The 15,565-nt window shown below is 39.4% G+C and overlaps 2 protein-coding genes across 5 annotated transcripts in view; one reads left to right on the forward strand and one right to left on the reverse strand.

The window, feature by feature from the left end:
• Positions 1 to 238: 238 nt before the first annotated feature.
• pomt1 (protein-O-mannosyltransferase 1) lies at positions 239 to 12,619 on the forward strand. 2 transcript variants are annotated; one of them, XM_042070517.1, is made up of 19 exons: positions 239 to 574; positions 2,182 to 2,288; positions 2,380 to 2,430; positions 4,176 to 4,322; positions 4,429 to 4,537; positions 4,689 to 4,748; positions 4,865 to 4,958; positions 5,365 to 5,520; positions 6,205 to 6,335; positions 6,502 to 6,597; positions 6,709 to 6,801; positions 7,353 to 7,449; positions 7,824 to 7,916; positions 8,031 to 8,151; positions 9,459 to 9,556; positions 9,682 to 9,795; positions 9,911 to 10,037; positions 10,299 to 10,476; positions 10,729 to 11,158. In XM_042070517.1, exons 1-19 carry the CDS (start codon positions 453 to 455, stop codon positions 10,775 to 10,777), a joined length of 2,043 nt encoding a protein of 680 aa, XP_041926451.1. In that variant the 5' UTR covers positions 239 to 452; the 3' UTR covers positions 10,778 to 11,158. The 2 variants fall into 2 exon arrangements, with proteins under 2 accessions (XP_041926451.1, XP_041926449.1); XM_042070515.1 differs by lacking the exon at positions 10,729 to 11,158 and adding an exon at positions 12,203 to 12,619 and having other exon boundaries at positions 240 to 574.
• A 240-nt stretch (positions 12,620 to 12,859) lies between these two features.
• Positions 12,860 to 15,565, reverse strand: part of ccdc180 (coiled-coil domain containing 180) — a 56,740-nt gene continuing 54,034 nt past the window's right edge. For all 3 annotated transcript variants that reach the window (XM_042070477.1, XM_042070475.1, XM_042070476.1), the window contains exons 35-37: positions 13,992 to 14,070; positions 13,763 to 13,904; positions 12,860 to 13,181 (exon numbers count right to left, since the gene is read on the reverse strand). In XM_042070477.1, the coding sequence (XP_041926411.1) occupies positions 13,047 to 13,181; positions 13,763 to 13,904; positions 13,992 to 14,070 (356 nt within the window). In that variant the 3' untranslated portion in view covers positions 12,860 to 13,046. The remainder of the gene's footprint in view (positions 13,182 to 13,762; positions 13,905 to 13,991; positions 14,071 to 15,565) is intronic.

Here is a 15,565-nt window from a genome sequence, read left to right on the forward strand (position 1 = left end):
TCTTATATATTTCTTAATAACTAATACCCTAGTTTATTGCTGGCCCTGAAGCTCTCGAAGGCTATAGCCTACACACCTTAGGCCTACTCAAAGATTGTAGATAGGCTAGCCTACAACCTTGATGCAGTGGTCAAAGTGCTTTCAGGACTAGGTTATAGTTTCTCTTGGGCTTTTATTTTGATATTGGACTGTCTCACTTCCAGAAATTGTGGCCGGAAAAGACACTGGAGTTGCGGTTGAATTCCTGAACTGACTCCACTCACAACACACCAATTGGAAATAGTATTTGTGGCAAGAACCAGTTTGGCTTGTAGCGAGCATTAATCAGCATCGTTCGAATGTTTAAATTAGACCGTTCCTTTAGTTTTTTCGCTAATGCTTGCAGATGGCCACTTGAGCTGCCGCCAGTAGTTTATTTCTCACATTATCCTTAGCACAAACGTAACATTATAATGCTCAGTTCTCATAAGATACCGGTAACAGTCAAAGTCGAGATCAATGTTTTACTGCTACTTGTTACTCTTCTCGGACTGCTGACCAGGCTGTACGGGATTCAGTTTCCAAGAGCTGTTGTGTGAGTAGTGAATTTGTCAGTCACGGTGGTCTGTTAACAGAATTTAATGCACGGTCGAGGTTGTAGGCTAATTCATTAAGTGCATTAAACCGTGCATTAATTTCCGTTAACAGACCACCACGGAGTCCACTATCCCGCTTATTCCACTGTTGCCACAAACGTTTTAATAGCTAGAACTGTCTTGTTTGTAGAACTTTCCCCCGACACATTTTAACTAATTTCCAAGGTTCCCACGGGTCATGGGATTTCTGGAATATCATGGAATTTTACAAAGTCTATTCCAGACATGGAAAGTCAGGGAATTTTTATAATTTTTAGGGCATAGTCATGGAATATCAGGGAATTTTGTTGTAGCAGTTTAAGATGTAGCCTACTTGCCAAAATACATAATACAAATATATTTCCACTACAAGAGCAACATTGTTTGCATCCACAAAATTGCACATTATCTTTAAAATGTCGCATTATAGTTCAGTCAGTCAGGCATGCATTGTCCAAGGTGAGCACTTTCCCATTAGAAAAGACCATTTAAATATCTTCCCTCCAATTGCTTTTCAACACTTGGAGTGAAATTGAGCCTTATTCATTTGCTCTCAGATTTCTTTGTAGGCTATTTATTGAAATAGAAATAGTCTGGTCTTTCACTTAAAACTAGAGTTTGGATATGAAAAAAAAAACCTTTTCACAAATGAATCCAGACTTAAACCCTCTGAAGTCCAGACTTAAATCCCTCTGAACAAAAACAAACATTGCAAGGTTGTTGAAACAGTAGTGAATGCATGGATGTGTGCCATAATCATAGCAAAAGGCACGCCCATGAAATATAGTGTAGAAAATATGATTTGAAAACTGTAGCAATGTTTACAGTGACTCACAACAATATTCAACACCCCATATTCAACATCACAATTACAATATACTTCCATACATTATAGTTCTAGCATTTTTATTGTATCTATTTAAAATCAAATATTTCCAAAGCCAATGTATATTTGCTAACATTAAAAACTGTGGTGTATAACTTTAAGTATTTAAACCCATGTGCTTTTGACTTTTAGGGCGGTTGAATACTTTTGTTGAATTCTAAAAATTGTTAATTTACGAAATGGCAGGAATTTAAAAGCAGTAAATGATACATTAAACCATGTCAGATAATTGGTCTTAGAAGTATGGACTGAGTTACTATCATAGGCCATAGAACATCTGTGGAAATGCAACTTTAATGCCAGTCTTCCATTATGCAGAGGATGATTAAAAAATAATAGATATAAACTCTAGTCTGGTCGACATATATAACTTTCTTTGCAGAGAATCTTCTGCTCTTGCAACTTCAGAACTTTTATATTTCTAATGAGCTGCCTCTGTGCAAATTAGGATGTGATTTGTTTATTGAAAGATATTCCTTCTTGATTGGTTAGCCTATGACAGAATTTACCTAGTTATTCACATTAAAATTAATTTTGGTGGAAAGTTGACTGAAACCTTGTTTTTTGTAAATCAATATTATAGAAATGTCTCATAGTTCCATGCCAGGGACTCTAAACACTAATGCGAATATTTGGTAAATTAATCCAAAAGCTGTGTATTCTTTGTTCTTCTTTTTGTAGGTTTGATGAGGTTTATTATGGACAGTTTGTATCTCTCTATATGAAACAAGTATTTTTCGTTGACGAGAGTGGACCACCATTTGGCCATATGATACTTGCGCTTGGAGGTAAGCGTGCACCTTGGAGCCTGATACAAAACACTGAATCCTCCCCTTGTTGCCTAAAAGTAGCCTTAATCTGACATTTGCTTTCATACAGCCTATCTGGGAGGATTTGATGGCAACTTTGTCTGGAACAGAATAGGAGCAGGTTAGTATTTTTCATTTTAAATATATTTTTCAGTGTGATGGGATTGATTGACTGACTGATCCACTATCTGTTATTTTATAGCTTTTTCAATATAAAGAATAATAACCATGGGGTCTGCTGTTCTAAGTTGTTTGTGGAACCACTACAAACCACACAGAAACTTCATGAATTTTGACAAATTGGAAACATATTGGTGATGCATTGTTTAAATTTGTTGTCTAGTAAAGAATTACAAATAATGATTGACATAATTCTGTGTAACCATTCAGAAGTAGTTATGACTACATTCATAACTCATAACATTAATCATAATGTTACACTGTCGTAGCAGAACCCCTTAACGAATGTGCACACTGCTTACAATTACTATAAAGACAATTGTAACTAACAAAGTTCAGTGAGAGAGGCTATATGTGCACAGTAATTTCTATATTTGCCTGTCTATATGTTACATGTTAAATTGAACATTCACCCAACTTCATTTACTCCATTTTCTCACTCCATAACTGTCAAATCTGACATCATGAAATTCATGAAATTGCTGCTCCATCACTTTGAACAAAGGGAATGTAACGTAGCCTGACGAGCCAGACCCACATCAAGATGTAGGGTCTGGGAACTTACCATAGGCACTGCTCAATCCGAGGGCCGAGATGAATGGTTGTCTTTCAAATTTCCTCTGTACGCAATAGTATAAGGATATAAGTATATATAGTCTTGATCCCGTGAGGGAAATTTGGTCTCTGTATTTATCCCAATCCGTGAATTAGTGAAACACACTCAGCACACAGTGAGGTAAAGCACACACTAATCCCGGCGCAGTGAGCTGCCTGCAACAACAGCGGCGCTCGGGGAGCACTGAAGGGTTAGGTGCCTTGCTCAAGGGCACTTCAGCCGTGCCTACTGGTCGGGGTTTGAACCGGCAACCCTCCGGTTACAAGTCCGAAGCGCTAACCAGTAGGCCACGGCTGCCCTATAGGATAGTGCTACAACTGGCTACAACTCATGAGTCATGCATTTTCCCACCAGCGGAGGTAGTTGGCTAGTTGATCAAACTTTTGCCAATTTAAAAAAAGCTTAACTCGAGTCGTGATTCAAGAACTGCTGTTTGCCAGCAGCAGCATCCATCGTTTTTGTTTTCAAGTAGCAGTAAATTCATGCGGAAATTCACCGTCGCCGACTCAATGCAGGATGTGATTGGCCTGATAGAAGTTTAATTTTTCCAGCTCGCAAGCCAACAGAGAGTTGCTAGACTACCCTGGTTGCAAATTACATCCCGATTTCTAGCCTAGTAACATCGGACAGTTCAGTGCAAAAATATGGAGTGATTGCTAGTGTTGAAGTGTCCTGAGATATCCTATCACTAATGGAATGCCTCTTGTCTAATCAGATATTAATAAATAGTTTGATCCCACCTAACTATTTTTTGTCATAAGCAATATGGAACATGCCTGAAGTGCTGTGCATACTGTCTGAATAAAAAAGCTGTCAAAGAGAGTGCTGTTTTGTGGAAAAGATACATTTGATCAGATTACATTTTTAAATTTGACATTACAAACTATACCCTATCATACAATTTGAAAGCTGTGCTTGTCAGATCAAAGGATCCCGGAATGTTGTGCTCCATTAAAATATAAAGCATTTCTACATGTTTGCTTAGTAGCAGTGAATGTGTAAGAACAGTTCCCACTTTGCATTCACAATATTTTAATGTTATTTGTTTTTTGGTCATGTGCTTTTCCTAGAATACTCCAATAACGTACCTGTTTGGAGCCTCAGAGTAATTCCGGCCCTATCAGGCGCTTTGTGTGTGCCACTGGGGTATCTGTTGATGCAAGAGTTGGGTTATTCCCATCTTGTTGCTTTAATGGCATCAGTGCTTCTCTTGCTTGGTAAGCTTAATACATAATGTCTGAATATATTTGTTTCAATGTCATGAGGCTAAAATTTCACTGTAGCTCACACAAAGTGTTTTTCTTTGTACACATCTCTTGACAGAGAACTCACTGATTGTCCAGTCTCGCTTCATGTTACTGGAGTCTATTCTCATTTTTTTCCTGCTGCTTGCTGTGGTTTCCTATCTCCGTTATTGTAAAGCTCCAAATGAGTAGGTATCATGACCTTTTGTGAAAGAGGCGGTTTAAAACACTGATTTAAAAAAATTAAATATCCAGTTAACGATGGAGTGTGTGTGTGTGTGTGTGTGTGTGTGTGTGTGTGTGTGTGTGTGTGTGTGTGTGTTTATTTCATTTCTTCAGTTCATCAGTCAGGTGGGTATGGCTGGCACTGTCGGGTGTGGCAAGTTCTTGTGCTATCGGGTGAGTTGATCCTTTTTTTTTTTTTTTTTTTTTAAAGGTTTATTTATTTATGTAGAGGCATGTCACATTGTTAACAAAGAGACATTCACTCTGAATTCCCCTCTTTTATGTGACAGAGTGAAATACATGGGTCTGTTCACCTACCTGCTGCTTTTGGGCTTGGCAACTGTTCATGTCTGGAAGCTCATAGGAGACAAGTCGTTAAACATGGTGAGATCTGAACAAAGTATACTATGAAGTGCGCACATCCAAAAGTGTTTCAGCAGGTGCCAAAAAGGGCATACAAGTGAAAAAGACTTGCACACTGCCTTTGAACGACTCAACTTTTAATAGAAAAAAGACACAACGTTTCGATCTTACGATCTTCTTCAGGCATCTTAATGAATAGAAAAGCACTGCCAGTATAAAAGCACAAAATGGCCTGTACAGATAAGTAGGACAAGTGATGTCAATTAGGTATATTAGGCTATTAAGCAATTGGCATGAGTACGCCCATTTCTGAACAAACAAATTATTTAGCTTAACTTAGTGGCTTTGAATGACTGTATCTGTATTTTGCTTTTTACTTTCCGACTTGATGTCTCATGCAATGCCATATCTCCCTGTGGTTCAGTAGGCCGTGGTTGTGAAGCAGGTTGTTGCACAGTTTTTTGCCCTGATTGTGCTGCCAGTGGTCCTCTACCTGGTTTTCTTCTACGCCCATCTAAGCATTCTCTATCACAGTGGGCCACATGACCAGATGATGAGCAGCGCTTTTCAGGCCAGTCTGGAGGTCAGTATCTGACACTCAAGTCTATTAACACTGAAGCCAGTACCGTCACACTGGTGTGACGAGAACGCTCTAAAGAATATCTGGGTTCATTGAATTCAACATGGAATTTTAGAACCATACATTGTTGTGGAACAGAATCTTCTGTTAGAATGTTCAAAACCCCCCTGCTGAAGGATGGATGACACATCAACTCAGGCATTCCAACTGTAAGGCGGGGATCGCACTGGTAATAACGAAGCGGCAGCGGTAAGCGTAACGCAACGCTCAGACCATAATAAGTTCTATCACGTTCCTAAGAAACGGTTTGCCTAAACTGACAATTTGAACCAAGTTCAACGCTCAGCTTGTTCAACGGTAGCGTTACGCTAGCACTGCCACCGTTCTGCTGCCAAACCATAGAGAACGATATGAAACCTGCCGCTTGCCAGTGTGATCCCTGCCTAAAGGGCCATTCTCACCTGAAATGATAACTATAACGACAACTAACAATATTATCATTATTGTTATAGTTTATGTGTGGACGTTGTCATTCATATTAGCTAGAGTAATACTTTTTTACCATTATTGATATAGTTATTGTTCTTGGTGTGAACGGCCCTTAACAGTCTGTGACTTTGTTTTATATAACACCCTTAGTTTTGCTTGTTAACACGTATTATAAGGCTGTGCTTTTGTTCTGTTAAGGGTGGGCTAGCGAGAATCACAAAGGGTCAGCCTCTGGAGGTGGCATATGGCTCTCAGGTGACCCTCCGCAGTATCTCCAGCAAACCTGTTCCATGCTGGCTACATTCTCACAAGGCGAATTACCCTATAAGGTTGACCTGGGGTTCCTCTGCAACCCTGATACTTGTGTTACTGTACATGTTCATGTTCATTGATGAAGTAAAATAAAATCCTAGATAACATTCATAATTAATTAATTTGATTTAGCATGTTTCTCTTTTGCTGACCATTTTCATGTTTTGCTTGTGGCTTACAAAGGTATGAAAATGGTCGTGGCAGTTCACATCAACAGCAGGTAACTTGTTACCCTTTTAAAGATGTCAACAACTGGTGGATAATCAAAGATCCAAGAAGGTAATCCCTGTCATTTTAAGACTTGTAATGTTTTTTCTGCTTTCATAAATATTCTTTCACTCTTTTCTTGAATTATCTTACAACCACATATTTCTCACACTCACTTCCCAGACAAGACCTGGTGGTTAGTAGTCCTCCCAGAGTGGTCCATCATGGAGATGTCATTCAGCTTCTTCATGGAATGACCTCACGTTTCCTCAATACGTATGTCTACAACTCCTACGATTTAGTGTATCCATCCAAGCATAGACTGACTTGCCTTTGCGACTGAAGTTATATCAAAGATTGTTAAGGCGGAGCAAGATGTTTCATCAGGAGCCACTTCCGGGAACCCGGATCGCACGAGGGGGGGTCAAAATCCCCCTTTATGCAGAGCAGAGGCAGCGACTGCTCCATTGAAGTCTATGGGCATAGCTCAGAATTTTACTGCATATGCTAAGGTCTTGGTTCTATAGAGTTAGGAATGTGAATTTCGGGCACGTTTTCATGATCCTCAAACCCTTCTGAACATTTCAGGTACATTTTTAGCATTTTTGAGCATTCCAGTCTGGAGAAAATCAACCTTATATCAGGTGTGCGCCGGTTATTTATGCAGCTGCTGTTGGCCGGTTGCAACGTACGCTCGTCAATACGTCATCGACACGCCTCTTTATGCAGACAGGATTCGATCCCCATTTCGCGCCCATAGACATGAACTACGACGAAGTATCTTGCTCCGCCTTAACAATCTTTGGTTATATGTCGTGCTTTCACAGGCATGATGTTGCTGCTCCCATGAGTCCTCACTCACAGGAGGTGTCATGTTACATCGACTTCAATGTGTCCATGCCGGTTCAGAATCTTTGGAGAGTGGTACGTCTTAATGTGTTTATGTACACTGATTTGTTTCCATCATTCAGTACACCCTGTTCCTATCTCGACACAGAGATGTGTTAAAAAGCAACGCAAGTTGTGTTGTTTTCAGCACATTCATTTGTGTTACACTGTATATTTGCCAAAAACCAGCTCTGACAATCATATATAAAGACTTGAGATGAACATGGAGATTTTGTGCTCGGTAATGATCATAGCCTGAGAAATGTTGGAGGCATTGAAGGTTCTTATACACACACACACACACACACACACACACACACACACACACACAAATGTAACAACGGGGAAATGCACTCAACTGTCTTGTTTTGTTGCTGATTAAATTGAAGAGCTGATTTGTTGCTTTGTAGGATATACTAAACAGAGAGTCCGAGAGAGAGAGCTGGAAAACTATTTTGTCAGAAGTGCGATTGGTCCATGTCAACACATCAGCTGTGCTGAAGGTAGGCCTAATTTCATTTCTGGTTTCTTTTTTATCAAGTTGCCAGTGAAAATACTACCTTGCCTTCAGTCATTACTGATAAGATACTTTATGTGTTGTGTTATTTTATGTACAGCTTAGTGGAACCTCTTTGCCAGACTGGGGGTTCAGGCAGCTGGAGGTGATTGGCGATAAAGTCTATAAGGGCTACCAACAGACTGGCATGTGGAATGTTGAGGAGCATCGCTACGGAAGGAGTATGCAACTACTTAAAAAAGTTTCTGTAGATTATAGTGTCTGTGTATGTTTACCACAAAGCTTACCGGTAGATCTGTAGAGATGCATTGCTATGGCCTATGTGCCACGGAATGCTCTCAGCCAGTCTCACACTTGTTTTGGCTATTGCTTTAGCGTACCTGTTTACACGGACCTGGTTGGGTGTTGCACCTAGTGAATGAGCATGTCACGATGCTCAAGGATTTATGCGTGTGTCAAAGTTGACAGTTTGGCAGCTTTGTGTCAAAGTTAAAGAGTTGCCCTGTGCATAAACAAGATTTTCAGTGTTCAAGTAAACACAAAAGGAACTGAATATAACAGAAGATGCCGTTACAACCCAGTTGACACTCCACCGGAAATATATTGCAGGCTGAAGCGCCTTCCGTGGCACATACTGTAGTCAGTTGGAGGAGGTAGTATTCTCTTTCTGATGGCTATCAGTAGACTTAAGTCAAGTCAAGTCGGCTTTTATTGTCAATTTCTTTACATGCACTGGTCATACAAAGAATTGAAATTTCGTTTCTTACTCTCCCATGCAGACATAGACATGCTTTAAATACAGACATAGACATACTATGGACATAGCCATAGACAATAAACATTAAATTAAAGTGCAAGACTGAAATATAGAACATGTATGTATCAAAATAGAAATATAGGACATATATATATATAAAAAAAAATAGAGGTAGTTGTGTTGTATATTTCTATAGTCTTAACAGTTACATGAAGTTTAAACTTGTGCTTGTGTGACCTGTATATTTACATTGATATGCAGTATGTAGTAATTCAAGTATATCAGGCTTGATGTGAAGCAGCAACACGTTTGGCTGCGCAGTCACAGTGCAGTTCCACATGGCGGTGTTGGGGGGGGGGGGGGGGGGGGGGGTTTGGTAGACAGGATCCTAGTTTCCTAGGTTCCTGGTTGGCTGGTGCTGAAGTCTGACAAGATCTATAGGTTTTGGGTGTAGGGGCCAGCTATATCACAGTTGTGTGGTTCCACTCCACTCTGGATAAATACAGTACAACTTAGGAAGAGCTCTCAGACTAAATGCAATCTTAAATTCATGGAAATACCTTGGTTAGAAGTTTTTTTTTCTCTTAGATTACAATTAAATATTGTGGGTAGGGTATGGATACTGTATTTATGTGACTGAGTATTCAGAACTGACTTGATAGCCTTTCTTTGGCTTTTGTGGTGTCAAACTTGTACTTTAATCTTATCTATCCAGTAACATGTCAGAGCTTTTACTTATCCAAAGGCCATCTGCCACTTCATTATGTGCAGGTCATGAACAGAAAGAGAGGGAACTGGAACTCAATTCTCCCACTCATATCGACATCAGCTGCAACCTCAGCTTCATCGCCAGGTTTTTAGAACTCCAGGTAAATAATAGTGAATGTATTTAGGATTGGCTTGCTTGGTGCTTAACTTGAGACTCACATAGTATGTTAACTTGAGACTCATAGTACTGTATGTAATATCAGTGTTGATAACGCTATTTCAATAGTGGCGAATGCTGTCTGTGAAAGCTGAGGAGTCTGAACACAAGTATAGCTCTTCACCTGTAGAATGGATCACCATGGATACCAACATTGCATATTGGCTTCATCCTTCAAACAATGTAAGATTTGGTGACTCATTTGGTGTCTGGAAAATTACTCTTGACATGCAGCCTTCCCTACTTTGCCTGCTGATATTAATCATATCCTATCCCATTCCTGTATTTTTGGTTGCAGGCTCAGATTCACCTCATTGGAAACTTTGTAACTTGGACATTGGCAAACATTGCATTGGCTGTGTATTGTCTGTTGTTCTTGGCATATCTCTTGAGAAGACGCAGAAAAATACAAGATATTCCTGAAGGTATTTTCGTTTTTTATGGCTGACAGTGAGGGGATAATATTGCTTCATTGCTTCATGTTCGAATCGAATTTTCTCTAAAACACTATAGTGCGCAAATTATTTAACCTCTTTACAACTGAGATCCATTCTCAATCTCAGTTGAGATTTAAGAATCTGTCTGGTGTCAGCCAGTCTATTAAACCATAGTTTATGACGTTTATTATCTAAAATGAATAGTGTGACCTAAAAAGAAAAAGCATGCGATGTGTTTCAACCCAATAGCAAGCTGGGCTCAGATGGTCCAGGCTGGAGCTGTGTGTGCCGGAGGCTGGGCTGTGAACTACCTCCCTTTCTTCACAATGGAGAAAACACTTTTTCTTTACCACTACCTGCCAGCGCTCACCTTCCAGATCTTACTCGTCCCAGTTGTCCTGGAACACGTTCACTCTCATATCCTCAGGTGAGGTGGCTTGTTGTGTGGTCGATGTCATCGGTGAATTGAGATACTGTAATTACTGAAGGTGTTCTGTGAAAGTATTTTATATTTTTGAAAAGGGTGGGGTTTATGGTATTTCTGAAAAATGGAATTGTAACGTGAATATGAATTATTGGTATACCTTGTGCACATCACCACTGGTGTAGTGCAGTACAGTCATGTAGGTTTTGTCAAATTTAATTTAATTATTTTTTTATTTTGTTTTTTTGTCTGAAGAGGTCTTTGGTCAAGGATGTCCACGATACTGGTGAACCTGTGCACATGAAACTTACACTGTTTTTGCAGAATAATGTGAAAATAGTTAACTTAAGAACTTAAAGGTAAAGTTAAAAGGTAAGTTGGTCCTTTAAGGGGAGTATCACCCTTGCTAATTGAGCCACTCATTAGGAGTCACTCCTAAAAAATCTAGCACTTCAATGGAGCAGTAGATGCAACACGAGCGGAACACTTCAGTTACGTGACTAGTGTAGCTTTCCACATAGGCTACAAATTTATATTTGGTAGGTGTACACTTGGTCACATTTATTCACATCCCCTAATGTTGTTGTGGTCAAAATTACTGCAAGACAACTAGTGTGAGACTGCAGCTTTATTCACGACGCCGGGAGCATGTTACACACATGAAATGTCAAAGTAACAAGCCCACACATCTGTGGGTGAAGCCAACTCTTATACCCTTACCCCACACCCATGGAAATCACAAGTTGTCACCCTCCAGTGATCACTTAACCATCTGGTATTTTAACAGAGATAAGAAATGTTTACGACCCCCCCCATCCTGAGGGTTACCCACAGTTCGGTGACACAGGGGTTAATTTAACTAAACATTCCAACATAGGAGTTTCAGAAAACACAAGGGTAAGGGAGAGTAAGGAGATGACGATTAGATTTCACTACATGTGTATAAGGTACACTAAACATTCAATGAGAAAAATAAAAATTATCCCACATTGTGATGTGAAGTTTCAAAGTTCATGAAATTTGACATCAGCACCACCTATTAGATTTGCGCCAAATTTCATGACATTCTGTCAAGGGGCACGGCAACTATCTCAAGTCATGCCTGTGCTGATATATTGTGACAAACTATTTACAGATAAGTGATTCTCAAAAAAGTTTGGACGCTGTATAAAATGCAAATAAAAACAGAATGAAATGCTTTACAAATCATGTAAACCCATATTTAATTAAAAACTGGACATAGACCACACAACAAATGTTAATATGACTTCATTCTGAATTTGATGCCAGCAGCACGTTGGGACTAATTAGGTTAATTTGTAGCATCTCTCAGAAGGATTGGGAGTTTTTTTCACACTGTGTGGGCAAATAGTACAATTTAAGAATGATGTTTCTCAAAGTAAAAAATGCAAACAATTTGGGAATTTCATAATATACCGTACACAATAGGGGACAGGACTGAAAAACATGATTGGATGGCCGTGATCTTCGGACCTCAGCTGGTGCTGCTGAAACTCTGGTCTGATCAGTCATAATGTGGGTCTAAAAATCATGTCAAGTTTCATGGCTAAAGGTTCACCGGTTTCCCAGGTATCATTGACCAAATAATAATAAAAAAACATTTTAACAGAACCTAAATGACCACACTGAGAAATTCACATTTCAAAATAGGTAATCAAATCACAATTAATGTTTAAATTGAAACTATTATTAATTTATCATTGTTTAGGTCCCCATCACAACGTTGGGCATTTGGTGGGGTTGTTTTGGCAGCTTTGTCTGCAGTGTTACTGGCCTACCACACCATCTCCCCCTTTACCTACGGCCATGTTGAGATGACTTCTGATCAGTTGGCCATGCTGCGCTGGAAAGAGAGCTGGGATATTCTGCTGCGCAAACATTAACACTCATCTAATGTTGTCCTTCATTGGAGTGGTACAGAGTTGTCATGACAGAAAGTACACTTGATAGAGTACAATTTTAACCAAAAAAGTTTTGTTGTAACAAATGGACAAATGTGTTTGAAGGGAGCCTTATTTATAAAATACCAAGCTTGTCTCTTCAGAGAGAGAGAGAGAGAGAGAGAGAGAATTTGGGAATGAGTAAGGGAATGTCTGATCAAAAGGTAATATGCAACCTATATATATATATATATATATATATATATATATATATATATATATATAAATATAATTGCAGTGGGACATTAGAGCTCATCTGGTCCCAATTCCAAGGCTGTGAAATGGTCTCTTATTTAATCTTGCTGTATGAGCCTAAATGGGTTGACTGGGTCTTATTTTTTGTGTTTGTACTGTTTTATGGTTCTTAATAAATAAATAAATAAATAAATAAATAAATAAAATAAAAAAAAGACAAGGAGAGCTGATAATTGTCATGCGAATACTTGTAGTGTTTTATTTTCTTTCTTTCCTTCAAAATCGTCTAGATTGTGCAATCACTTTAGTAACCCATGTTTGTGTTTTCTAGCACACAATTGAATTGTAAACATATTTTATTGAAAATGTTAAATATGGAAGCTCATCATCCATCAGTACATATTAAAGGTGTTCTGGTCACTCAGAGTTGAATCTGGCAAGGCTCTTCAACTGCTCGTTCCAGTGTTCCTGCCAGCTTAGCAGTTTAGACATCTGAGCATCCATCTTTGCCTCTAACTGGGCCAACTCCTCTTTATATCTCTGCAGGTAACGCTGTAGAGTAAGAAAGTACATTTTATTTAGAAAGGACATTCACAGCTTTCACTGTCCAACGTGATGTACAAAACTCAAGAAATTATAGTAAACATATAAATAAAGAATGAGAAACCTATACCAGCAAACACACATATCAACAACAACAACCACCAACAAACAGCAGGGGACTGATATAACAGGTGGAGGGTTAGGGGGCTGGGAAGGCCAGAGAATAAAGGGTGGATTTTAAGCCTAGACTTAAAAAGTCAAGATGGAGGGAGTATGTTAAATGTCAAGGCAACTGGTTCGACAGATGTGGAGCAGCAAAGGCTCCGTCAACTTTCTATTTGAGCCGTGATTGAGGCACATGTTGGAGCTATACAAAATCACCAAGAACAAACATGTCGCATAAAACACAATAAAACGTAAAGCATAACTGATAAGATGTGAACTTACATATGTGCAGGATGGAAGGTAAAATGTAAATGTTGTGTTCCTTGTGTGCTACAGCATGTGGAGAAGGGGTTGGGGTGGTGTGTTGCGTAAGCTGAGCTACCTGGCATGTCATGCCAAGAAGGATGAAGTTTACATTTCTGTACCTGGTGTGCATCATCTCTTGCTTCAATAGTTTGCAAATGGACCAATGTTGTCTTGGCTGTGGTGATCGAGGCGGTTTGTCTGTTAGACTTTTCCATCAATTTATCATCAAACGACTCAAAGTAGACCAGCCCTTGCCATATGCTTTAGAAAGAAACCACGTGTTAAACAATATCAAACACTGGTAATTCTGAATTATATAGATATATTTCTTTTATTAGAATTCCTTACCGTTTGCCTCTGTGCTTAGCACAGTTGTCCTCCTCTATAGTTGTTCCAGCAGTTGTAAGCTTGTCCTTCAGTTCAGTCTCTGAATCACAGGAAACACAACTCATGTATTATAGCGGAGAGTGGACCACATTGTCAAACTTTTCCCATAATGCTCACAATGATAACATAATGGGAAAATATGGCAAATGATAGACTATAATATTTGGTACACATTTTGTATGAATTAGATTGTATGTTTCAGTGAAAAATTAGCAGTGTGTGAACTTGCTCCATAATTAAATAAATAGTCTTGCAGAGCTTCCAATGCTAAAAGCTAGTTTTGGTTATCTGTTGTCAAGCAAACGTGTTCCTAGGAACTAGCCAGCAGACTGCAGAAATCTAAGTGCACATCTGAGATGAACTTGTCACAAAAAAAGTACAGATGTTGTTTTTGAAACATGTTAGGTATACATTTGCCTGCGATACTATTAAAGGAACCGTATGTAAGATTGTGGCCAAAACTGGTACTGCAATCACTTTCTAATTACTGTAGAGCGGTGTATCCCCTCACCCTCCCCGCTGACTAGCAGAACTGGCACCCTGGATGCGAAACACTACTGACTTCGTGATTAGTAGATAGGTGGAGGGTGGCCATCAGGCCAAAACACAACATGACAACATCAACATCAGTTGAGGGCTGCAACTTTACTTTTTAAATGACAATATCCTGTTGTCAGTGATATAAGTATTTGAAATGAACATGAATTCTTAGGGCTTTATCTTGCACTTTAACGGAATTGACTTTGCGCAAATCGCTTTGTGGGCGGATCTTGGGCGCTGTCTCTATTTTACCGGCGGAATATTGACTGTTGCGCCCGAAGCAAATCTAAAATAGGGTGGTCTGTAGCAGCTGCATTATTCATGGGTGTGGTTTGGGCGTAATGTGCAATAAACCAATCAGAGCGTCATCTCACATTCCCTTTAAAGGAGAATTCCGGTGTGATATTGACCTAAAGTGTATTGAAACATGATACCGAGTGTGAACGTATGTCTCATAGCCCATCTCGGCTTGTCCCCTGCACTCCAAAATCTGGCGCTAGTTAGCCGATGCTACCAACAGCTTTTTCAATAGTGGTGCTTCGGCATCGGGCTAGCCATGCAAATAAATCACTGTTTTACACCCATTTACGAGGCTCAATGTATCTCCACACTTCATTGGTAGACTTCCGAGGGCCCTGACATTTAAAACGAGACATTGAGAACTTTGAAAAAGCACTGGTAGTTTACTTACAAGACGATTTATACAGACAGTACCTTCACGAAGTTTAGCGTTTGCAGCCATCTTGAATTTAGTCACGATAAGTCGAGCAACGAGTAAGAATGAACAGGTATGATAAGGGATCAGATTCCAAAAATAATTCAGTGGAAATGCATGGATTCCAGTTTCTTCCAGTAGCAGCAACTGGAATCCATGCATTTCCATGGAGATACATTGAGCCTCGTAAATGGGTGTAAAACAGTGATTTATTTGCATGGCTAGCCCGATGCCGAAGCACCACTATTGAAAAAGCTGTTGGTAGCATCGGCTAACTAGC

Source organism: Alosa sapidissima, chromosome 18 (assembly GCF_018492685.1).
Source record: "Alosa sapidissima isolate fAloSap1 chromosome 18, fAloSap1.pri, whole genome shotgun sequence".
In the NCBI taxonomy this organism is placed as follows: Eukaryota; Metazoa; Chordata; class Actinopteri; order Clupeiformes; family Clupeidae; genus Alosa; species Alosa sapidissima.

Excerpts from the sequence above, each read along its gene's own strand:
- pomt1 (XM_042070515.1), top strand. The coding sequence starts at position 453 with ATGCTCAGTTCTCATAAGATACCGGTAACAGTCAAAGTCGAGATCAAT. Across the intron at positions 2,289-2,379 it reads TATGATACTTGCGCTTGGAG|CCTATCTGGGAGGATTTGAT; the intron begins GTAAGCGTGCAC and ends GCTTTCATACAG. Across the intron at positions 6,598-6,708 it reads ATAATCAAAGATCCAAGAAG|ACAAGACCTGGTGGTTAGTA; the intron begins GTAATCCCTGTC and ends CTCACTTCCCAG.